Source organism: Eumetopias jubatus, unplaced genomic scaffold (genome assembly GCF_037043125.1).
Source record: "Eumetopias jubatus isolate StellerSeaLion01/CBP00866 unplaced genomic scaffold, mEumJub1_p1.0 scaffold_4, whole genome shotgun sequence".
Lineage (NCBI taxonomy): Eukaryota > Metazoa > Chordata > Mammalia > Carnivora > Otariidae > Eumetopias > Eumetopias jubatus.
Genome location: NW_028274810.1, coordinates 20,505,723 through 20,532,102, shown reverse-complemented (window position 1 = coordinate 20,532,102; position 26,380 = coordinate 20,505,723). Strand labels below are relative to the sequence as shown.

At 32.4% G+C, this 26,380-nt stretch overlaps 1 protein-coding gene across 4 annotated transcripts in view; it reads right to left on the bottom strand.

Annotated features, from left to right (window-relative positions):
* COL11A1 (collagen type XI alpha 1 chain) overlaps positions 1-26,380 on the bottom strand; it is a 193,174-nt gene that overhangs the window by 94,074 nt on the left and 72,720 nt on the right. For all 4 annotated transcript variants that reach the window (XM_088022931.1, XM_088022932.1, XM_028101999.2 and 1 more), the window contains 18 exons: positions 26,212-26,274; positions 25,324-25,398; positions 24,179-24,262; positions 22,007-22,063; positions 18,632-18,685; positions 15,378-15,431; positions 15,206-15,259; positions 14,968-15,021; positions 13,709-13,762; positions 13,545-13,589; positions 12,306-12,359; positions 11,757-11,801; positions 11,444-11,497; positions 10,939-10,983; positions 6,706-6,759; positions 5,330-5,374; positions 4,138-4,191; positions 4,013-4,057 (listed from right to left, as the gene is read on the bottom strand). In XM_088022931.1, coding sequence (XP_087879057.1) covers positions 4,013-4,057; positions 4,138-4,191; positions 5,330-5,374; positions 6,706-6,759; positions 10,939-10,983; positions 11,444-11,497; positions 11,757-11,801; positions 12,306-12,359; positions 13,545-13,589; positions 13,709-13,762; positions 14,968-15,021; positions 15,206-15,259; positions 15,378-15,431; positions 18,632-18,685; positions 22,007-22,063; positions 24,179-24,262; positions 25,324-25,398; positions 26,212-26,274 — 990 coding nt within the window. The remainder of the gene's footprint in view (positions 1-4,012; positions 4,058-4,137; positions 4,192-5,329; positions 5,375-6,705; positions 6,760-10,938; positions 10,984-11,443; positions 11,498-11,756; positions 11,802-12,305; positions 12,360-13,544; positions 13,590-13,708; positions 13,763-14,967; positions 15,022-15,205; positions 15,260-15,377; positions 15,432-18,631; positions 18,686-22,006; positions 22,064-24,178; positions 24,263-25,323; positions 25,399-26,211; positions 26,275-26,380) is intronic.

Genomic DNA, 26,380 nt, shown 5'->3' with positions numbered 1-26,380 from the left:
TAAAAAGAGCAGATATTTTGACTATGGAAATACTTCATACCATTCTTAGTGAAATCTAGACTTTTAAAACTAAGCTTCATGAACAAACTTACTGTCTCTTAATTCCAAGAAAATTATATAAAAAAATTAAATTTCTAAGGAATAACCACTCAATTTTTCAATAGTATTAACTGAGCATTACTTTGTTCAGAGTATCATGGAGTATTTCAAGATTTTTATTTTAACAATAAAACTGAAGGTAGAACATTTGCATTAATTTTGGTACAAATGGAGTAGGATGGGTGTTCAGAGAAGAAAGACTTGATGGTGATGATGATGATGATGATGATGGTGATGATGATAGTGGTGGTGGCAGTGGTTCTGGTGTTGATGGGAGTGAGGCAAGAAGTTAATTGAAGAAGGTTTGAGAGGGGAGTTAGTATCTTAATTAGGAGTTAGAGAATGGATGTGACTTCCAGAGTTCGAGGAAAGGACGTGTCTGGTTGGGTATGTGAACAGAGCTAGCAAGACTGGCACATATACTTCCACATTCTGCTGCCAAATGATCTCCATAAAAAACAAAATTGATGACATCAATTTTGACTTGAAAGCCCCTCAATGGTTCCAAACTGCTAATAATGAATGTAAGCAGCCAATTCCCCTCCCCTTCTGACCATGATCTAGCCCTTGTTTGTTCACTTTGGCAGTCTTATCTTTGGTCTCTAATCTCCCCTCAACTCCCACCCAATACCCTGAGATTGAGTACTAGAAAAACTGAATTGCCTATATTTCCATTTGTAACTTTTTTTTTTAGATTTTATTTATTTATTTGAGAGAGGGGGGCAGAGGGAGAAGCAGACTTCTCCCTGAGCAGGAAGCCCCACGTGGGGCTCAATCCCAGGACCCTGAGATCATGATCTGAACTGAAGGGAGACACTTAACTGACTGAGCCACCCAAGCGCACCTCCATTTGCAATTCTTGCGTTGGTTGCCATTGTCATACACACACCTGCAAATCCTTTATCTTCTCTTTCTACCTCTGTTTATTTCTACTCTTCTCTCAAGACTCAGTTCATAATTCTGCTATGAAATTTCTCATGACCTCAATCTCCACCCTACCCCCCACTCAAAATTAACCCCTCCATCCTGTGTGCTCCCTCTAAGCATTTATTATTGTAACAACATGCCATTCTGCATTTAGTAGAGCATAGATTTTTCTTTTACTAAATGGTAGAAATAAAGACTTATGCCCAATTAGCCTCTGCACCTCCAGAGCCTTGTACATTTTTGATCCTTAATAACCATCCATGATATTTAATGAACATTTACTAAATGGACATTTACTAAGTGAACATGCCTCAGTGTGTGTTTAGCAAGGTATGTTAAGGTCCAGAAAATAATCAGGTAATTATGGATATATGAGACCTAATCCTAGAAAAGTGATTCCATCTGGTATTTCGCCTAAACCTAAAAATTCTAACAGGTCTAGAAGTTTCCTTTAAGACAAAAGCATGAGGTTTTCAACATCCTGGCTTAAAAGTGGGATGTTCGTAGGATTCTCTCTGTGCTGAATGCAATTGGGCAATAATAGAGGCTTAAAAGCTGAAAATGACCATTTAACTTCCTATTGACTATTGTCTCCATTACTTTCTCCCTAGAGAGAAGGGTAATTACACAGTTGCCAAATTTAGTTTAAAGAACACTGCTATGTAAGTCAAAAAATCAATAACAGTTTTTAGGATTTTTCCAGGCAGAAATTTTTGTTTCAGGAGAGAACATATGGACTAGATGCTATTTCTGTCATACTTTTGTTTTCCGTTCACAATTAGAAAATAGAGAAGCAAATAAGAAATAAATTAGATGACTTAAATATTAGGTATATCCTTACAATAAGTGGCAATTTTTTAAAACAAGTGACACTATAAGTTACTAAGTCCTAAACTATTAGGTCCTAAAACTATTAGGTCTAAATTAATCTTCAGAAAAGAAGAAACAGTTTTAGAAGATGCGTAAAAGAGGAATTCGTCTATGCCATTTGGTTCATTGGATTATGTTGCTTAAGGTCTAAGGAACACATCTGTCTGAACAATGGAGAATTTAAATCCTAGTTAGGGTACTAACTTTCTATTTCACCTTTAGTTAACAATTAAAGTTGTTATGTGTAAAAAGAAAAAAGTTTCAACTTCCTTATCTCTTTTGAGATAGTCAATTATAATAATTTTGAGATGGTCAATTATAATACATACTCAGAAAAACAAAATAAATTATAGATATTAAAATTCATGAAGATTTAATGATTTTTCACCGAGTCTGAAAATAGGGACAACTCTTATCATTAGAAAAATGTTTCCATTAACTTTTATATAAAATTTCTCTAAACCTAGATTAGATCAAATAACAGCTGTAAATAAAATAAAGGATAAAATAAAAGGTATAGCTGAAAAATACCTGAGTGATTTTTTTAGGACAATGTCCTCATTTTACAGATTTAAAATAAGTCTCAGAGAAATGAGACAATCTGCCTCAGTTTACCAGTCTGGTTAGTATGAGAACTATAATGGAACTCAGAACTTTAACTCTCAATTTAAAATTTTAATTCTTTTTCTCTACATCTACTTGTTGCTTCTAAGACCATACACCATTCAAAACAACCAATGATGTCAAATTGTTTTTCTACATATAAGCAGTACACATTTTTTTCCCCTGCTTGTTTCTTTTCACATGTATCTTGTCATCTACAATTTTATTTACCTCTGTCATTTTGCCATTACCCCTTTTTCCAGCAAGTTCACAACTTCCCCATCCCAATTAAACACCTTTCCTTTAAACACTGTCTTCCTAAAAATCTTTGGAAGACACTTATTCCAGATCCAAATCTGAATTGATACTTAAATGTTTTAACAAGAAAAATTCCAGGGGCACCTGGGTGGCTCAGTCAGTTAAGTGTCTGCCTTCAGCTCAGGTCATGATCCCAGGGTCCTGGGATCAAGTCCTGCATCGGGCTCCCTGCTCGGCGGGGAACCTGCTTCTACCTCACCCTCTCATCCCAACTCCTGCTCTCTCTCACTATCTCTGTCTCTTTCTCAAATAAATAAATAAAATCTTAAAAAAAAACGAAGTATTTTAGAGATGATACATATATGTGTGCATATATAAATATATATATACATACATGTATATATATATATGTATGTATATATACATTTTTTTGCACAGGCCATCTGCATATAATTACAAGTTCAACCTTGTCTGATCAATCATTGTGCCCTATAAAAAAATCCCACATTCTTTCATCCACCTCTGCCTAGTTTTAATCTTTATTTCCTTCTCATTAATACTTTTGCTTTGTATACAGTATAATGTATAAAGACTTCCTCTTCCTCCAAATGATTTAGGGTACTTCTAAATTTTGCACTGCATTTCAGCTTAAGAACTTTGGGGATTTTAGTAAAGACAGAAAAGAATGAACATTCCTCTGTTAAACATACAACTGGATATTGTATAAACCCTGTAGCTAATTGTTTTTTTAAAGATTTTATTTATTTATTTGAGAGAGAGAGAACGAGAGATAGAGAGCACAAGAGGGAAGAGGGTCAGAGGGAGAAGCAGACTCCCTGCCGAGCAGGGAGCCTGATGTGGGACTCGATCCCGGGACTCCAGGATCATGACCTGAGCCGAAGGCAGTCGCTTAACCAACTGAGCCACCCAGGCACCCAAACCCTGTAGCTAATTTATTCATAAGGCAACTCTATGATTTAGAAAAGGTAAACATGCGTAAGAAAAAAAGGGATACAGGATTAATTCTGTTTATGACATATCTTTGCTTCTCTTCTATAATTTAGTCCTCATCCCAAGATATAATATTTCTTCAAAAAAATTTGCAGGATACACAGTACAAAATCAGGCTTGCATTGTCTGTTATCAAGTAATTATTTAATATATATTGGCAAATGAAATATCTGCCGAAAAATTTTTAATTTTTGGTCTAATAGATAAATGGCAATTAAAATCCCCTAAATAAATTATACTTTACCTTTTCACCTTTAGATCCCTTGAGACCTCTGACACCATCTGCTCCCTATGGAATAAATTAGAAGAATTAAATGATTATAATATTTTGCATTGAAATTAAATGGTGTGAAAAAGAATAACATTTACCTTTACTCCTCGGGGACCAGGATAGCCAATAGGACCCTGTGGACCAGGTGGACCCTAAAAAAGACCCATTGCTATTTAAATATAGAATACATTGAAAGTGCTACTCATTCCCACACTATAATTTTACCAAATAATCTACAAAAAGATGACATTTTTCTACTATTGGTAGAGATTACTTAGGGAGTTTATAATTTGTTTCTAAAGTCAAATATGATGAACAAACCATGCGACTAGCCCTACCTACTCCAAATTTATCGTATCATATATTTATGCAAAAATAAGATAAACATTATATATAAAATAAAGTGAATAATTATATAATTAATAACTAATTTTCTAAACCTGAAAATGTCTGGTGTCTTCAATGTCTACAATAGACAAATATTTGTAATAGAAAACTGGTATAACTTTTGTAGAATTCATGTCATCAAGAAGATGATCAAAATTATATATTTTCCACAGCTGGTTTCATTTAATAAGTTTAAGTAAAGGAAACAATTTTTAAAAATATAATATATAATTTCTATAGTAATGCTGTCTTTTAATGCTATTTTAATGAGTCTAAAAGTAGCAACTCTAAACAAAATGATCCTACCCGCTTCTCTTGTAATCCAAAATAGTATTAACAATAAATAAGCTCTTATTTGAATATTTTATTTAGATATTTTGATAATCATTGCTCTTACAATTAAATCTACTCTTTTCTATAAATCACCAGAGAGTAATAAGTAAAGATAAAATTAGGGTGACATAAACAGTTTATTGATATTTAGTAATTCTTATCCAATTTCATTATTATCATTTGTGGTAATTTATTCCACTTATACTACATATGCAGAATCTGGATTTATCTCTGATCATGAAAATATTTATTTAAAAAGTAGAGAATACAGTCTAGTTTATAAAATTACTAATACAAAATTAAAACTATCTATCTAAGACACATCTGCTTATTACACCTTAAACAAAAATAACTACCAGGACATGATTTATATTTAAATGACAGCAAAAAGTCTTTAGAAAGTAATGACATGTTAAAAGGTAGATACAAACTATTTTCTGGTACTTACTTTTCAGTATTCCTATCCCTACGTGATCATAGAAGAATATATATCATAAAGATGACCAAAGTAAGGCATTTTCTCTTAGACATAAGGCGACAGGACATTTACATGGATACTTTGTAACATACCAGAGCACCCTTTTCTCCAGACTGGCCTTCTTTTCCAGGATGACCCTATATTTAGTAAAAACATAATACTGGTAAGATGTAATATTAACGGTAGCTTATAACACTACAAAATTTTTCCTTTTTTTCAAGTCTCTTGTTTCAAAAGATATTGAACATTTGCATCAGGGCATATGGCTTTAAATAACATTAGAAATTGCATTTGGAAGGAAACACAATAAGCTTATATTTTATGGATATAAGTTTCACCAACTAGTAATGTATTTGAGAGAGTTTGGGACAAGTACATAAAATGATACAGAACGTCCCTTAACAATTCAGTGCCAGTATCAATTAGTTCTTTCATAAAGGTATTTATTTCAATATGACTTCTATTTTGCATATTGATCAAATAATCAAACATACATCTTCAAAAGGCAGCTAAGGCATATGAATGGGACATTTGAAAATATAGCAAGATCACAAATACTAATAGTTTTAATAATAAAATTATTGAGAGTCAGTAAACAAAAATGTGTAACTCCATCACAATTATAACCAGTAAAAATTTTAGATCCTCGCTCAAAAATATAAGTAGTTTGAGGAAAATAAAAGAAACGTAAATAACAAATTTTTAAAAATAACAACTGCAGGGGCACCTGGGTGGCTCAGTCTGTTAAGCGTCTGCCTTTGGTTCAGGTCATGATCCCAGTGTCCTGGGATCGAGTCCCGCATCGGGCTCCCTGCTCAGTGGGGAGCCTGTTTCTCCCTCTCCTCTCTGCTCATGCTTCTCTTCTCACTATCTCTGCCACAATCTCTGTCTTTCTCTCTCAAATAAATAAATAAAATCTTTTAAAAAAACAACTACAGTTATTATATAATTACACATTTTTATTGTTATACATTGGGGTACAATAAACATTGTTATATTTCTAGAAAAGGTAGAAATCTCTGAAGGTTGAGGAATTTTCAAATGGTGAGAAATTACTACTGGACCCTCAGGAAACATGTACTTTGAAAAATGAGAGAGAATGGGAAAGTGCTTCCTGGGGGGGGAAGTCAGGGGGGAGGCCACAGGAAAGGTTTAGCAATAAAGACATTTTGAGAATGCTGAGAGTAAAGGGAGTAGATCTGCTTGCCTGGAACTGATCGTTAGCGAGGAAGTAGGAAGATCTTGAGATTCTGGCACCAGAGTACTAGAATGAGTTTATCCAAGGACCACTGCATGATCCTTAAAGATTTTGCAATATGGAAGTGACATGATGAAATGGTATTTTTAGAGGGATCAATGTTTCATTACTGGTTTAATTTGTTTTCAGGAAACCACTTCTAAAATACATGTAAAATCTATTTTTGACGGTAATATATAGAAATTTTAATGACAAGTAACTATTACTTACAGGAGGCCCATCAGCACCAGGAAGTCCTGCAAGGCCTGGTTTTCCTTGTGGTCCCTAGTCAAAAGGGGGAAAGAGAACATTTTATTTTAAAAAATGAGAATAATGAAAAGTCTGGCTTTTACATAGGAATATACTATTAATAAAATTCTTAACAAGTCTCTAGCTTTTATCTATAAGCAATAAACATTTAAATGACTTTTAAATATATGTAGAAAACATTATATTGAGATAAATGAAAACCGAATTTTACATATGTCAAAAACATGCTAGTTTTCGGCCGGCTTTGTAGTCCTAAATGTAGCTTCTTTTAAATTAGCAAATTAGTTTTTGCCTACCACAATAAACTAGAGCTTAGAGAATAAAAAGAAAGACAATACAGGTCAGGGATATGTTGATTTATTTCCATCAAAGATATTAATAAGTGCCAATTCAAGTAATTATATGGTAACATTGATGGAACATAACCAATTATTAAAATGTGTTAAGAAATATGTTATATTGTGACAGTTATTCATAGGACACAAAGAAAAACAAATCTAATATTTTGATGTCAAAGGACATAAGCTAATATGCAACTATTAACACTAATAACTATTCTACTCATTACTCTAATTTCTTTTTAACCATGGATGGTTTCAAATGTCTTTTAACATGCCGTTACTACAGTTGGAGCGTAGTAAGAACGGCTACCACAAGAAGTAAACTTTTCTTGATAGGAAAATAGGCATTCTGCTGAGAATAATTAACTTATCAAGTCTCCAGAGCCCAAACAATTATTGCTTACTGGTCAAGTAATTAGGCAGAATTTAGAAAGAATTGAAAGGGAAAAGCTATATACGCAAGCCTAGATATCAGACACCATATCCATTTCCATTCTCAGAGAGTTTTTAGGAAAAGTGTTATATTTATATAGACTGATAATCTAGAGTTTACAAGAGATGTAACTTAAATCACAAAAGAACAACAAAAAAATTGAGGATAACCTTTAAATTGAACAATTTATATTTTATAACTGAGGTGAACTGCATCTCATTTGAAGGATTTAAATGTTTCCATTTACCACTCTGCAAAGTCCCAGTCAAGTAATCTAACATGTCATGACCATTGTAAAACACTATATTTTTAATGATAGTATTTTGTCTGTCACATAAATTATCTTTTGCTTTCAAGACAATGGTCTTATTTCTTCAAAAAGAGATGTAAAGTACAAATGCAGAACTATTCCAGTAATTACTCTTACCAGCAGTTGTGATATTTTATGATGATGACCTATGGGCAAAACTACATGGATTTTTTGTTGTTGCTATATTTAAGGGACTAGAAATATTAAAAATCTTGAGCTATAAAATGATTCCTAAAAAAATTAAGTTAACCATTCTGACTGGTGTGAGGTAATATCTCACTGTAGTTTTGATTTGTATTTCCCTAATGATGAGTGATGTTGAGCATCTTTTCATGTGTCATATTTTTTAGATTTTAATAAAATAATGAAAACTTATTGTGTTTCTATGCATTATGTTAAGCAATTTATAGATAGGTAGATGATGATGGTAGATGATAGATAAGATACACAGTCCTTTTTTTTTTTTTGATATACAGTCCACTTTAAGTCTCAAACAATTCCATGAAGTATCCTTGTCTAAAGAGTTTGGGTAAATTAACCAATGTTAATATGTGACAGAGTTGCAGTATAAGTGAACCCAGATCCATATCCATGTTCAAAGCCCTTGCCTTTGATATTTATTTTGTGTCTTGTTATTTCATTCTTAACTCAGAAAGTTATATAATATTATTTGTTTTCTCTAATGCAATTAATATATGAGTGATGTAAATTATGACATCATAAATCAAATCACAGGAGACTTTCAGGATATTTAAATTATCAAAATGTCAGGATAAAGAATATAGTTGTTTTATCTAATTTAGTTAATTGACAACATATATAAAATATTTTATCACAAATATAATAAAAGTACAGGCTATAACTTAGGACAAAAATATAAAAGTTAGCGGGAATTTAAAATACATGACAATATTTATATTTTATTTGTTAGATTATACCATGATCCAGCTGAAAACACCATTCACCCAATTTTGGGAGACAAGGTTCTTAAGCCAGAATGAACAGAATACAGTGTATCATAAAGAAAATAAAGTAATATAGAGGCAAAATAAAAAAATATACATCATAGATGCAGTATAAATAGAACAGGCATCTCTCATGTTCTTGAGTTCCTTTCTTTTGATGAAAAGAGACTGTCTTTGAACCCACAAGCTGGATACATTCAGATTGGAAAAATAAGCTGCTTGGCCTGAAGACAGCCCTCTTCCTACCACAAGTACAGTGAACCAGCTCCTATATTTCACCTTTGGCTCGGCAAACGGAGTTCAGATATCCTAGTTTACCTTAAAAGCAAAGTCCTCTTAAGGATCCAATTCACGGTAGAAAATTTAATAGACTTATGCTCAAATACAATTTGTTATGAATATGGTATGTTCATGATGAGCTAAAGTATGATAAAAGATGCCCAAGTTAAAATTTCTGGTCTAAAGTAAAGATTTGAAATCACTTTGGGTACATCTTTAATTCACAGGGCACTTTCCAATAGATCTCTGTACCATACAGAAAATATGCACAAAAAAGTACCTTAAAGACCACTTAAATTTGATGTTAACTCTCACAACATAATAATAAGATAAATAACTCAATTAGAATATTACCAAAGTATTTGAATAGATATTTTACCAAAGAAGATACAGAAATAGCCAATAAGCACATGAAAAGATGCTCAACATCACTAGTGATTAGGGGAATGCAAATTAATACCATAATGAGATACCATTTCATGCTGAGAAGAGTGACAATAATTAAGAAGGAAAGCAAACATTCATGAAGATCTGGAGAAACTAGAATCCTCATACATTGCTGATAGGAATGAAATAATGGTGCAACTACTTTGGAAAACAGTTTGGAAACTTCCTCCAGTGTTAAGCATTAAATTTACCATATAACCCAGAAATTCCACTTCTGTGTGTCTACCCAAAAGAAATCAAAATAAGTTCCACACAAAGACCTATATGCAAATATTCATAGCAGCACTATTCACAACAGCTCAAAAGAGTAAACAACTCATAAGTCCATAATATGGATAAAGAAGTAAACAAAATGTGGTATATTCCATTAATGGAATGCATTTTACAGTGAAAAGGAGCAAAAGAACTGATGTATGCTGCAACATGAGTAAACCTCAAAAACTTTATGCCAAATGAAAGAAGCCAGACACAAAGGCCACATATTATATTCATTTATATGATTAAGTTCACATTTTAAATTCATTCATGTATTTCATTCATATTAAGTGTCCAGAAAAGGCAAATCTACAGACAGACAGAAAGCAGAGTAGTGGTTGTCTAAGTTGGTGGGTAGAACAGAGAGTGCAAATTGACATAAAGTTTCTTTCTGGGGTGGCAAAAATATTCTAAAAAAATTTGATTGTAGCACAATTCTGTAAATTTACTAAAAATCATTGACCAGTACACTTAAAATGAGTGAAATTTTATGATGTGAAGTTACACCCCAGTAACGCTGCTTATTTTTAAAAAAATAATATTTTCACAGAAATCAATGATAATAAGGGGAAAGGGTATTAAAAGGAACCAGCTAACACTGAACCGTAACCATAGGGGACAGGAACTATTAGTTAAGGAATCCAGCAGAAGAAATCAGGGAGAGAGACATCTTTTAATTAAAGATTTATTCTTGTTTTGATCCAGACATTGAGTTATTAACAAGAACATCCTTTGCCATTTATACATGAAAAATGGTGAGAATGATAACTTTACAATTTTCCCTTAATCAGATCTTGCTAGAAACCCTTTGTCGCAGGCAAACCTAATGACATTTTTTTTAAATAATGAGAAAGAAAAGGAGAACCAAAATGAAGAGAAAACACTCATTCATACCAGTGCATTTCTAAAATTAATATAGCTGAGAAGGTCACATTTGGAAACTATCCAAATGGAACTATGTGATTTTTATCATTTATAGTTCAGAGATGTATGAATGACTTACCCCTCTCACACAGTACTCTCAAGGTTTTACTCCAGATTAATTCCTTATGTACTGAGCCATCTTGACATCTCATCAAAAATAGAAGGCAGGCTTTGCTTCTGCCTAAGGTTGACAACCCAAAATTGGTGACTAGGCATTACCAGAACTACAGAGTAACTTACTTTTTCACCAGGAGGACCGATTGGACCTTGTGGACCAGGAAGACCCTATTTTAAAAGAATTCATTTCATATGTCAGGAACCACATCATAAGAATACGTTTTTTTAAATAGAAAAATAACCTTCCGTTTCACATGAAATGAGTCATGAGAATCTATATACATTCCCCACACTTCCCAGAAAGTTTTGGAACACTGTGAGGCATTTTACACAGGCTACTCTTCTGGCAGTGGGACTGTAATACGATCCTAGTCAGAAACCTTCTGCAGGCGTGGCTATCCATGCCGGCATTCCATGAACACTGAATGATTCATTTTATTCTTGGAAAAAAGGGGCCTCTGCAAATTTGATCAAATTTTTCAAAAAGGGAAAAAAATAATTGTCTTCCTACTTTCACATTGCAAACATTTCTAGCCCTACACAGGAAATGTTGAGGCTGTTCGTGTTCTCATGAAAAGATACCCTCTTACCTCATTATCTCAAAGGAACTGCAGTGGTTTGGACTTACCTGAGGTCCTGGATTCCCTTGCTGCCCTGGAGGTCCAGGCTCCCCTTGGGGACCCTGCCAGAGAAAAATGGAGAGTCTTTAATAGGGCAAGTTCACATAGTTGTCTTTTTTTTTCTTCTCATTTGAAAAACAGTCCCCAAATCAATTTTCCCCATGGAGAATCTGGAAAATCTCGTAAATATTAATGCTAGCAGAAGCTAATGGACTTAGCAAAATATTGTAAGAATTTTTTTTTTTTAGATTTGGCAACAGAAGCGGTTTGTTAGTACCTAGATTGCAGAAATGAGTTATTTTACAGATGGTTTCTACATACCATGTTTCCTTTTGGTCCTGGGGGGCCATCTACACCCGCAATACCCTTCAATAAAGACAAAAAATATTTATATACATATTTACATATGTGCAAATATGCTGTATAAGTAATTACATATATAATATATATATGGATATTTGTAAGCTTAAATGTTACAACAGAAAATTAAAAAAAAATTAACCTAGTAGCATGACACCCACTAGCCTGGGGTAACTAAAAATCATTTTAGGATTTAGAGATGAGGAAAAAGGCAAGGTCTATACTCTCTTATCTATGTCCACATTGGAGACAACCTAGCAGCATTTTCCACTGTGTGTTGGAAATTTGACATGAAACAATAAAGTAGATAAACTAAAAAGAAGAGAAAAGAAAGAAAGGGGGTAGGGGGAGAATAATCAGTTTAACTGATAGACAGGACCATTAGGTCTTAGAATATAACAAAGCAGTAAATACCTAGCTGTCTACTGAAAGCTGTCATGGTCTTACGCTTTAAAATATCTGACAACAAGCTTTCCCTAGAAAATTCGGAATATTTCCAGCAATACATACAGGCTGCCCAGTAGGTCCTGGAGTCCCCCTTGGTCCCAGCAGACCTCGTGGGCCCTAGAAGGAAAAAAAAAAAAAAAGCATGTCCTCATTAGAAATGCCCTCAAAATACACCTCTTCCTCCAAAGAAATTTGAATATAATGTTCAGAGTAAAAATATCTATACATCGTCTATTAACACGCTGCCTGTGGTGTTTAAAATACCATTTTTATGTAACACAAATATCTCATGTTTATACTGATCCAGAAATCAGAATGGATAACAGGGAGTTTTAGCACATACACTCTGTCTCTTTGATTCTATAAATCTACATATGAGTCACTTGGGAAATTTTAAAAATAAGAAGTAGCTTAATATTTTTGTCACTTCTGTGTCATTTTCTGACTTGAATGGCAACCCTGAATCTTATTAAATCTTATTATTCAATCAGATAGACTATACGAATCAAAAAATCCTGATTTTCTTGTTTTATATTCCTTCTTGAGAGAATATTCATAAAGGGAAAGAAAGAAACAGGTGTTTAAATAAACTATATATGCGGATAATAGAAATCATTTTCCTAAGAGATTTTTAAAAATTATTATTCTTGAAAATTTATCAATTTCTTCTCTTCTTTTTCTCCTCCTCCATGTGCTCCACCTCCTTTTCCTTCTTTAGAAAAATGAGTGCAGTCATTTGCTGCCTCTCCTGTTCCCTTGAGCCTGTCAACTCAAAAGCGCTATAATGTGACAAGCTAGAACTGAAATCAAGAGGCTTGGCTCTAGTCTGGTGTTTTGATTAACTAACTCTGGGTAAACCTTCCCAATTCAGTTTCCTCATTTGTATAATTTGGTGGAAAAAAGTAATATAATCTAGCACGTTTTATCCTCATATCTGATATATACTATTTTCTTGTTTCTTCTGGTCGTAAGATCCATTTATTCTAAATATATAGATAGATTCTGGAGCTATTGATCATATTAAAAAAAAAGATAAAGAAACAGCAACAAAAACTAGGTAAGATTTTTGGCTGAAAAGATGTTCTATTCCACATTTCTTTCCTCTCCATTGTCTCAGACTTTCTCTATAACAAAGCTCTATGTGCCCTCCTTTTAAAATGTTTTCCCGTAATGATTACCTGGTTAGTTAGCTTAAGTAAGACTGCTAAATCACCTGAGTTTATTCCTGACTTTATATGTATGATACCAGTCACTGTTCTTCCAAGACAGAGTATTATTTTAAAAACAAAGGAAGTTGCTTACAGCTTCACCTGGAAGACCCCTCGGTCCTATTTCTCCATCTTCTCCCTGTCATCGGCAAAATGAATGTGAGGATAACACAGTTAGAAAACACATCGATTCAACACGATTTTTTCTCTTATGTTTTAATTTCAGATATTTGTTAAAAGAAATTAAGTTTAATATACCCTCATCCCATCTTCTCCAGGAGGACCAGGAAGACCTTGGGGACCCCGTTCACCCTATTAAATAAATATAAATATGATTAGAAAATGAAATAAAGCAGATGTTTACAAATCTATCCTACAATGATCCTGCTAAATATACAGATAATTTGTCAGGGAAACGTATACTTTCTTTGTCCTCCTAAGAACACTGCAGAGATAAATTATAATTTCATACTGACTTTATATATTACTATGCTAGAAAAAAATGTTCCTTCAATTTTAAAAACAAAAAGGTTTGAAAAAAAACCTAAAATAATTTTCAGACAATTATTACAAACTAAATCATGTAGAAAATTATTTTGCTGAAGATTGTTTTAAACAGAGATATACTTTAGTGATTTTAATGTAATTTAAATTTTTTCTGCTTCTAAGATTCATAATAAATCAGCACAACTAGAGACAGCTAAAGAGATTTTGGATTTTTTAAAAAACAAAATTGTGTATTTCTCTTGACATGGGGTAGGTATACACTAAATATCTTCCTAGACATCCATAGTGTTCTCTTTTCTGTTTTTCTTTTCTTTTAATATGCTCCGATTTACATAAAGTTTGTCTTATCTTCATTCCTAACTTCTGGAGAAGAAAAATGTGAGGGTCCAAAGCTTTTCATTGTCTGAGAGACTGACTCTTTGCTTAATTTCCCCTAAAAATATCCAATGAATTCTTGTTCAGCATGGTGGTTTGTTTAGCTTTTGCAAATTATAAGCTCTTGCACCGGATTGCAAGCTCATATTATCACAAGAACTAGCCTGTGGTGTCTCTTATCTATGGGCACCATCTAACTTAGAATAATAAAATACAGTGCCCAGTATATTGTTATATTAATGATAGACTGCCTAAAGTGGACTCTCTTATTTCCACAAACAAAATGTAAGAGGGAAATTAAGGTGATTATGAAAAAATTAGAGGCAAAATTAAATCTCCACACTTGTCTTTCTATGAATACAGTATTTTCCACATACATAAAGATTCTGCCCAAATTTATATTTGCATGATTAATGTTTAAAAATAATTAAAGAACTTATATTGTTATTGCATGTATAATTCTATTTATCTTTCTTCAAGTATGTAGTAGATGTAATAATTTACTAAATTACTGGATGCACAAATATTTAAATTAATTTTCTTTTTTTGATTTCTTAAAGTCTATAGATTCTAAAAAAATACATAATAATCCTGTATTATCCCTGTATGCAAAGAGACAGAATGGTATATCTTACCCTGTGACCTTTGTCACCTGGCAGACCCGGAAGTCCGTCAAATCCCCGATCCCCCTGTAAAATCATCATCATCATCATCATCATTGTTATCATCATCATTACATTCCCACCCTAATTCTATACCGTAATGTAAATGTGAAATATTCGTTCATATCAAGAAACTCTATTTTAAAATATAAAATTTTCAGGGGTGAACTGACATACGAGATCTGAATATACAAATGTATGACCTCCTGACCTTCGCCCCAGGTTCTCCTGGCATTCCTCTTCCTCCATCAGCACCTGGACGACCCTGAAAATGTCAAGAACATGACTAAGCAAAAAGGATTCCTCCTGGCACAGAGTAAAAGGAAACAAGATAACTGATAATTTCAGATGCCCTCAAAATACACAATGAAAACCAGTCCTACCCTTTTTCCAGGTTTTCCCGTTGGACCAGGTGGACCTTGAACACCACGAGGGCCCTATATCAAAACATTGCAATTTATTCATTTTATGGAATTCTCAATCAATAAACTGAATCAACTGGGTAAGATGGTTTTAGAAATTTATATCCTCTTAGCTTTACCTCAGTCGTTTTAACATAAGAAAATTAATTCTCATGTAAAAGTTCAAATAAAGCAGAAGATAAGAGAATCAATTTTTCTGAAAGGCTTCTTGCAAAAAAAAGTCATTTTATTACATTTATAGAGACATCTGATTACAATTAAACAAAAGAAATACAAAGTGATATTTTAACCTTTAAAAAAATCCTCACTCACTTAATTCTCAAAACCTTAGGGTTTTACGTTTCTCTTGACTGAAAACACTCTTAACCATCAATCTCATTCCTCTTTTCTTTCCAAACGCTTTTTCCTTCACCTTTCTCTTTATTTTTTGGAGATCCTCTTCCACATATTCATTCTTTTATTCAACTTATCACCTGGAATATAATTGCCTTTTTTCATAGTTGAATCTCCCATTAAATTGTTAACTCCTGTGGTTGTAGACTAAGTCAGTCTTTTCTCCATTATACTCCTACAACTTAGCATAGTGCCTGGTTCATGTTTCTTTCCATCATCTACAAAATGCTGGAGGATGATTTGGTGATCCCAAATGCAAATTATTGCCTGGCACCATGCCATGTCAGATTAAAGGTTAAAGAGTCTCAAAATTTTTCTTTCCTTAAGCAGTACAATATGTTATGTCAACAAACAATGTCTTAGGTGGGGCTTAATACATATGTTTTATAAAATAAAATTACACAGCTAATAATAGATGAAATGTAGTTTTAGCATAAACAAATAGGCCTTTATATTTAATTAACTATATCCTTTTTGAGGTTAAATAGTGTGCATATAATGAGTGTGGGAGCCAATATAACCCACATTTAAAATTGCAAATAATTTTTATCATCACTGTACAATCTTGATTATAGAAATATGAAATTCAAGTTGTCTAATAATTAGAGTTTAAAAGAATATAGCTTTTTAAGAAAATTATTGTTGTGAGATGACTTTATCTTGTAACCCAGCTAGAAGGCAAGGGCAACCCGAATAGCACAAATCTTAGTTTTTAATGAAAATGATCCTTCTTCATCTGATATTGTATTTCTTTGGACTTGAGTCAAGGAAAACCACAAAATCCATGACAACTACTGCAAACAATGTTTTCGGATACAACTATTTTGTAAAGGGTGAATTTGATAAAAAAATATAAATTTTGCAAAAGTTTAAACTCCCTAGATTTTTCATATAATGACATTTCAGTATTTTTATGCAGTTCTCAGTTAAGTTGCAATGCTTTCCATCCTTCCATGGTAATATTAACCAACCATGAAAAATAAGGCTGCCATATTCTGAATCACCCAATTATCTTTCTCAATTTTCTTTGATTTTTTTCTAATTCCAAAATAAACTATAGTGCATCCATACAAAAGAATACTACTCAGCAACAAAAAGGAATGAACTATCGATGCACACATCAGCTATGATGAATCCAAAGGCATTTTGGTGAATGAAAGGAACTAGTCTCAAAGGTTACATAATGCATGATTTCATTTGCACAATATTCTTGAAAAGAAAACTGTAGTAATAAAGAACAGATCAATGATTGTCAGGTATTAGGGGTGGGAGGGAAGATGTGACTGTAAAATGTTGACTCCAAAAAATTGCTTAAGGTTATAGAACCATTCTCTATCCTGATGATTATGGTGGTGATGACAAAGAATATATATTGGTGTTAAAATTCAATTTCACCTTGTAATATTTTAAAAATAAAACCAATTTTATCTTATTATTATTTAAAGTTTATTTTTTTTATTTAGAGAGATGGGGAGAGGCAGAGGGAGAGTGTGAGAGAGAATCTCAAGCAGACTCCCCATTGAGCGTGGAGCCAGAGGCGGGGTTGGATCTCAGGACCCTGAGATCATGACCTGAGGTGAAACCAAGAGACAGCTGCTTAACTGACTGAGCCATCCAGGTGCCGGCAATAAAACCAATTTTACTTTAATTTTATTTTTTTATTGACATATAATGTATTCTTTTTATCAGGAGTACAGGTCTGTGATTCATCCGTCTTACACAATTCACAGCGCTCACCATAGCACATACCCTCCCCAGTGTCCATCACCCAGCCACCCCATCCCTCCCACCCCCTCCACTCCAGCAACCCTCAGCTTGTTTCCTGAGATTAAGAGTCTCTTATGGAATAAAACCAATTTCAAAAGAAGGAAAAAAAAATTAGTGAATGGTCACTGAGAGCTCCTCCAGCCCCATCTGAATTTCTATTTATTGAGTATATCACAAAGTATTTTCATTTAAAAATAAATGTATTTATAGGGGCGCTCGGGTGACTCAGTTGGTTAAACTTCCGACTCCTGATTTCAGCTCTGGTCATGATCTCAGCGTCCTGGGATAGAGGCCCATGTGGAGCTCTGTACTCGGTGCGGAGTCTGCTTGGGATTCTCTCTTTCCCTCTCCCACTGCCCCTCTCCCCTATCGCACTCTCCCTCTCTCTCTAAAATAAATAAATAAATAAATAAATAAATAAATAAATGTATTTTTTAAATGTCACATTTTGTTTTTCTGTTTCTGAGAATAAGTAGGCTTCATAATGTGCTTGTATTGACTATTTTTACCTACTTACTATCATTAAGTGAAAAATGATACTTTTAATTTGCTACCATGTAAATATAATCTAAGGTCTTTTTAAAAATTTCAGCTCTGATGTTCTCAATTCTCATAATTTCCGCAGTTCTACAAAAGGTTTGAAGTTAGCATCTTTTAAGTATGTTAAATATTCTCTCTGAAAGTATATGCTAGATTTACTCTCCACAGAAAATATCGTGGGTTTGAGGCAGGGCCACTAAAAAGTACAATTGCAGTAGTTCTGCTCTGCTCTGAACAATCTCAAGCTAATTTAATATTCTGAAGGCCTATTACTATCAAGCCTTTTCCATCCTAGCTTATTATCCTCTTTTAGTATTGTTTAAATTAATCAAGTTATTGGCAGTCAACTGGCCACTAGAGATTTTTCAATTAAAGGAGGTAATGTGAACTTAAAAGTAATATAAGTAATTTGTTTACTCATAAAACAGATGGCAGATACTTCAATTACCCTACAAGATAAAATGAAGTCAAAAATAAAATAAAATAAGTGAGATAGACTGTTCTATTTTTTTTACCTGAGGACCTGGATCACCACTCTCACCTTTGGCGCCAGAGGAACCAGGCCCCCCCTGTAGAGAAAAAGTAAGACTATAATCATTTAATTGAGTAGTAACTCCCTAACTACTTTTATCCTACCATTTTCACGTGAAATAGTCAAACACTATTCAAAATAGATTTCATCAAATTCGTATAATTTTATTAATTAATACAATAAAATTTTCAAGCCCTTTGAAATACATCTCTTCTCAGATTTATTGTATTCCAGTGTGTAAACTATATTTAAAAGTCTCTATTTTACACATAACTACACAGAAGCCAATTTCATGAAATCACATTGAAATCTTCTTTAATGTGTGTACCATCACAGTACTTATAATGATACATAAGGCACTATTTATTATTATACTGTGATGTAGTACTAGACGCAACACATTTTTACTGAATCAGATATACACTGAATCCATTTATACAGCAAGGACTTGGCAAAATGTTATTGTTTTTGCACTCAGCAATTTCTCAGACACTGAATTCTATAGCAATAAAATGTCAAGAACAGATGCTACAACTACCATAATTGTCCTGAAATAATGTCAAAGCATCTTTTCCCAAAGTGGTTTGTTTATTTCCCACAAGAATAAGTCCTTATGACAAAAACCTCTTAAAATGTTTACATAATTCAAAAAGTGCAGTTAAAAACCTGGCACATTAACTGGAAAAAATATAAAATCACTTTATAAAAGTGTGAGTTTTTAAAAATAAATACTAGTTCATTCCCCTAAAAAGCTTTAGGACATTAAAATTGAACAAGGTGATGATAGTTACTTCATGCAGAAGAAGTATACTTTGGGTGTTTAAGAAGTTTCTGATTTATTTAAATCAATATATATTCAAATAATGGTGCATGGAATCAAACAAAAAGATCAAAATTGTGCTAAGTCTGGAAATGTAAGCTCTCTAGAGCCTCCTGGTGGCTCTAAAGGAAAATAACTGTTAATCTGACTCCTAAGAAATGGAAAGTCAAGTAACATGAATATTCTAATCTTGAAAATTAAACAATAATAGCCTTCACGCGTCTAATTAAGAATTCTTGCAACTAAATTTTTTTCAAGAGAAAACCTGGGGTTCTATATTAAATCAGATTATTAATCACTGAATTGAACACATTTATAGGACAGTCATTTTGTTTTTAATTAATTTACTGCATTATATTCTCTGTATATAAGCACTACCTACTCAACAAATTATAATTGCTCTGTCCAAACACTTACTCTAAAAATTATCATGCAATAACTGACAGTAACAGAATAGAAAAAATAACCACAATATTTTCTACGTTTCCTGGATGTTTTATATTATAAGCCTCTATTTGTCTAGGAAAGCAATCAGAGAAAACAATTGAATAAAGAATTTTTCATTGGAAGAATGTTTCTGTTTGTATCTTAATATATTGATGTAGACTTTGTTTTTTTATATAAGATAGTTTTAGACTCTAGAATCAACAGGTATTTAAAAGTCTATCATAATTTGAAGTTTTGGAGCAAAGGATAATAGAAGAGAAATTGGTGAAAAGCAATATGATGTTTAATATCTCAATATTTACTTTTAATATTTAAGGAAGCTAAACCTTCCCATAACAAAGACTTAAGTAGTGAAATCAATTAATCTTGTTATCCAATGTATGACATTGAGAAAGTGTACGTGGTTGCCAATCTTTTCTTCTCGCCAACACACTGTGAATGACTGACCCTCATTGATTGGTGAAAACAGGAACTGCTAATGGAACATGCTTTCATTGCTTCTGCTATTCACTGCCCTGACCCTCTACAGACCCACTAAGGCTTATGCTTGTCAGGATGATATGAAGGAAAATTCCTTTGGAAAATGCAGTTTTAGAGATCCTGGAGTGATATTTTTAAATTAAGTGACATATGGTGGTATTTCCCAAACATGTTTAACCATAAGAATCAGCCTGGCACACTCATTAAAAATATAGCTTGCTACATCCAACCTTGATCTTTATCATTAGAATCTCAAGTTCGGGGCCCCGGCAACTGTTATTTTTAATAAAACATACAGGTCATTCTTCTGCCCCCAGATTTATAAAGCATTAGCATACTGCTGGTTTTCCTCAGTCATGTGAATTTGAATTATCACTAACAAATGATTAAATATTAACTCTGTTTCTTCCTTTGTTAAGTAACAGACTCTTCATGTTTCTTATTATTTTGTCAGAACGTATGTTCTACATGTACCTATATCATTGAGTGTATACCTGAGTGTATACACCTTCAAAATATATAACCTCTACAAAAGTTTAAGACTGAATTAAGAGAACCATAAATTTATGTAAACTACATAACAAATCTTTGAATAAAATACATGCAGAAAACTATTGATCACCCTAATTAATAAGATCAGTAAAACAGATTAAATAATGAGAAGACTATTAACTTGATTCACACTTGAATAAAATTGTTTTGCTGTGTCTACTAAGTAAATAAAATGTAAGATTTTAATGTTCACAGTAATAATTTTTATAAACACCATTAGTCCCATAAAACATATTAAAAAGATATAAAATCATATGAAAGAATAGGAAGAATGTCTTTTTTTTAATAGAAAAACAAATACTTAAAATAGAAATTATTTATTCAATTAATTCTAAAATCAATCAGAACCGAGGTTGGACTCCTACGGTTTTTTCTTTTTCTCTTAAGAAAAAATATGACTTGAGGAGAATCTTTGTGTTTTTCTTATGAATTATTACACTGCTTAACATTTGGTAAAAGTTTCAAGATATTTGAAGATATTTTTTAAAAACCACTTGGAAAATATTAGCTTATTAGCAAGGTTGCATGGAAAAATAAAACACTGTCCTCTTCCAAGAGTCTCCAAAAGACAAATTAATTTCTCTAATATCTGAAGCACTTTGTGGAATATTGAATGCAAACTGAGGTTTAAGCCAAGTATCCTGCTTGCTTCCCAGATTATGGAATAATTTAACTGGCCTCAAATATTTTTTCTTTCTTAATGAAAATTCTATTTAACATAAAGTTAAGTCTCAATAATTTAATGTCAAATTGAATTTTAATAACTTGGGTATTATACAAATAAATTATATTTATAATTTGAAAAATTAATAGATAGGTGACTCGATTATATTTTTCATTGTATTTATTTGATTTGAAAATTCTTCATTGAAACTTTTCTTACTAAAACTTACTGAGGACTGAATTGAAATAGGCTTTTAAAATGGCAACAAAATCAAGTATAAGTAGGTATATGTATCCTATTTTCATCAGCTAGATATATGAACAATGCTTGGGAAACTTGCACAAGGAACCACTAATATGCGATTTAAACATACATTATCTTATTGAGTAACCTACCACAGGACCCGGTCTTCCAGTTAGACCCATTGGGCCAGGTGGACCTCTCAGAGCAATCTAGAAAATAAAGGAGATCAAACTCAGGGATGGTCTCCTGGACAAGCCTATTAAACCACAATATTCATTTGCACAAGCTACCTGTAAGTAACAGATGATCAACAAGTATAATAGCTACATGCTAGAAAGAGTGCCTGATTACTGAAGAATTGCAAGTTTCTAGAATGACAAATGACCTAAATAAATATCAGATGTTCTTTAAGCTGTTGTATCTTGTATACACTCTTGTACCATATATTATTATGATTTATCCAATGATAAAAATTAAAATGGATTTTAGTATAAGATACCTAATGTTTTATAATTTTTCTACTCTGAAGCGTACTTCAGAATAACATACAGACTTCTCTTAAACATTCTGGCACAATTATGATTGAAAATTGTTTTAGAGATGAACAATTCGAGGTGCTTTAAATAAAAAGTTTCTAGCAATATTTTAGGAAAAACTATGACAACTAAAGTCAGCACGCAAAATGATCAGAAAATATGCTAATACACTTCTTTTTAATAAATCTCAAATTTGACATTACAAGAAAAATACCTTCTTTTTGTATAATCATGGGCATGATAGATTGATTACATGCACTATTGATACTGAATATTAGAAATGTGAAATTAGCATACTTGAAAAGCTGGAACAAGTGGAATACAAAGGGTAAATATTTGATAGATGTTAAATTAGTATGGTGAGCTATTTTTGAATATTAGTGATTCCAAAAGATGAATATTTAGATTATCAAAATAGATATAAAAAATACTGTAATAGAAACAATATGTAAAATCATATTAGAAAAGTGCACGAGACGAAAACAGTAGGATCTCCAAAGTTCCACTACTGACTCACCATGAGATTTTTGACAATATACTTCTTAATCCTTGAGATTAAATATCTGAAAAATTGGAATTATAATGCTTGCTACCTATTTCCAAATAGGTTAAAAGGACTATAAAATGAGGAATTCAATGGCCTCATAAAACATTTAAGAGCTCAAGTAATTATCTTAGACTTGTTGAAAGTAATATAATTTATAAGATAAATTGTAGGAATCATTAGCAAATTATTATAAACATTTTTAGGTAAGTGTTATGCCAAGGTATAGTAAACAAATTTTTAAATTTTTCTGTCTTTATACATGACATAACCAAATAATGGCATCTTTTCAGATTGACAGACTTAATAAATATATAAATGAAGAGTAAATTATAATTGTCACTTATGTTTTCAGATATTTTATACCCTCATAAATTTATAAGGATAGACTTATAAATATTAAATTTTATATACTCATAAATTTACCCAAAGTTATCACAGAAATGATTTGTATCACTTAGAAAGTGGGTCCATATCCATACCAAATGTAAGCCCTTTACTTTTTCCTTAAAAAAAAAATCCTATACTATGAATAAAAGTATTATATGACTTTCAACTCTTTCCTAGTCCATTCTTTAGACTTTTTAAGTAAAGTGAATTTAAAAAATAAATACAATTATAAGTCTTATAAGATATAGTGGAAACTTTCAGCTGATGAGGATTACAAACACTGGATTTTGTAAAAACGTTATAGACTATGATGATTAAAACTTAAATACATATTTAAATGTTTCTTTCTTATATGAGAATGCTTACAAAAACTTAATTTGCTGGATTATTTGGGATATCCTGAATAATTTATTAGATTAGCAGGAAAAAAATTATTTCAAACCTTATTCTCTTACTTTTTCTAATCAACAACTTCTGTCTTAACAGACAGAAACTGTATGTGAGAAATAGAGAGCTCTAGGTATAAATCCATCAGTACTCTTTGAAAAAAAAATAGAAAATTTGTGTTACGGTTTGTGTGTTATTGCTAGAATTATAAATGGCAATACTGCCAAGGTCAGTCATTTAACTTTAATATTCAGTTAAAGAAAATATTCCTACTGGAAAAATAGATTATAACCTCACCATTTTTTCTGTCTAAATTCAATGTACTATCCAGAAGTATTTTGTTTATAATAGTAGCATCCTCCGGATGCACACACACACGCACGCATGCCCACACACACACACGTGCGCACACACACACAATCTGACTTCGAATCAGCTTATGGGAATACATGTTCATTCTTTCTTACCCGAGCCTGCTGAAGAATCGCCTGGGCCTGAGCTTCCTGAGCAGAGATGGTTGGTCCTTTGGAACCATCGCCACCATAACGAAACTAAAAGAGAACATGAAGCTGAAAATTAGCCTTTGTCAAATAGGTGCTTTAATTACTAATTAAAAACTATTTACTGAAAATGATGGGATTTTATAGAAGTACACGGTAACTTATATGAATCAAGATACTTAGATTTTTTAAATTCTCCTGACCATAATGGAAGTTCTCTGGACCATGTTTACCTTATGTAGAAGAGAGAGACTTCCAATTTTAAATTCCATAATCTCTGAAAAATCTGGAATGAGTCATCATATAATTTTTTACCTGTACAAATGCTACCTATTTCTATTTACGCATTTGTAAAAATTCCAAATGTCCTCAGTTCAGTGGTGGTTTTAGATCAATTGCTATTTTGTTGAGCAAAACCTTTGGAATCTGTATGAATACAGAGGAAATCATCCTTGAGATATATTCATTTTGTTTACCTTTTCTTAAGTAATTATAACAGGAAACTCACCCTCCCAGTATCTTTCCATAAAATTCTAAAAATCTAAAGCTCCTTTTTAAATTCTAACTCAAAATGCAGCATGAGTCAATTTCTTACTCTACCTTATTATTACTTGAAATTTTATTACATTTAAACAAATTAATCAAAGTTTTTTTCCCAGAGAACAAGGGCAACTTTAAAAAAAAGCAATCTTATGGTAAAACAATTTTTGAGCAATGAATAATGACACTATAGATATATCTTCTTTAAAAAGTATCAACTGTTATCTCTATGGTGATAAATAGCATATTAATATTATGTTAAGTAACACATGAAATGCATGTTAATCATACGACTCAGGATGAAGCACATGATTGGAAATATTAAGAACAACCTCTAAGCTTTGTTGTCAAAGTCGAATCAAATAATGAAATCTTAGTTCTAATGCAGAGATTTACCAAATTTTTGTTTTAATAAAATTTCTTGTCATTTCTAAAGGCTACTTGGTTTCAAGTATCTCTACCTCATACAATGGTTTTTAGTTAATTGCTCTGTAATACAGTTCAGCAATATTTTTCAACAATAAGATGATGAAATATTAAGTCATCTTTATAACAATAAAAAAAACCCATACCGGTAACATTAACATGGTACCAGGAGGACCAGGTAGACCATCAGCCCCTGGTAAACCAGGACGTCCTGGGGGACCCTAGGAAAGTAAATCATCAAAATTAATAAATAAAGAGTCAAATTTATTAGAAATAGAATAACATGTAATAACATTAGTCTACATTAACTAATTTGCATTTGTTCTCCCGTCCTTGGTTAATCTCCTTTTAGTAAGTACCTAGAAAGAGATTTTGTTTTTGTTTTTAAGTAGGCTCCATGCTTAGCATGGAGCCCGATGTGGGGCTTGAACTCATGACCCTGAGATCAAGACCTGAGCTGAGATCAAGAGTTGGAAGCTTAACCGACGGAGCCACCCAGGTGCACTGAAAGGGTTGTTTTTCATTGCACTAGTTTTACAGGATTTTATTAAAGCAAAAAGTTATTGGCTACTCAGGGATGGAAGAAAAACAGGGAAAGAGATTTTACAAGAAGAGCTTGGACTGACTTAACACAAATGGTCTATTTTACCATGTGATCCAGGACATGCTCTTCAAATTAGAATTCAGGCTTATTAACTCAGTCTATCAGAATCCAACTAAATACTCATCAGAATCCATGGAAAACGTGTCTCAGCTGAGACTAAAGAACTGAATCTAATGTAGCAGGTTCACCTCAACGTGGACATTTGTTGAAAATAAAAGTTTTCTTATTAATTATAACATAGATAAGTGCATATTCTTCATCCTCACTTCTAAAATTATAGTTAGAGAAGTTTACCAAAATGTTAGACATTGAGTTCACAGATTTCTCCCCGCCTTCCAGTGAGAAGGATAACATGTGAAACTTGTAGAAAATATTGTAATTATTTTAATCTATGTTATATTCTTTTGTTATAAAGAATCACTTCACTTACCCTCTCTCCAGGGTCACCAGGGGGTCCAGTGGGGCCCTGTAGACCGGGGGGACCCATAAGACCCTACAGAGAAATAAACCATGATCTGAGTCAGATCTTATTATCATTCAGGCAAATTCATCCTACCAAAATCAAAGAAGAGCAAATTTTATATTTCATAAATATACAC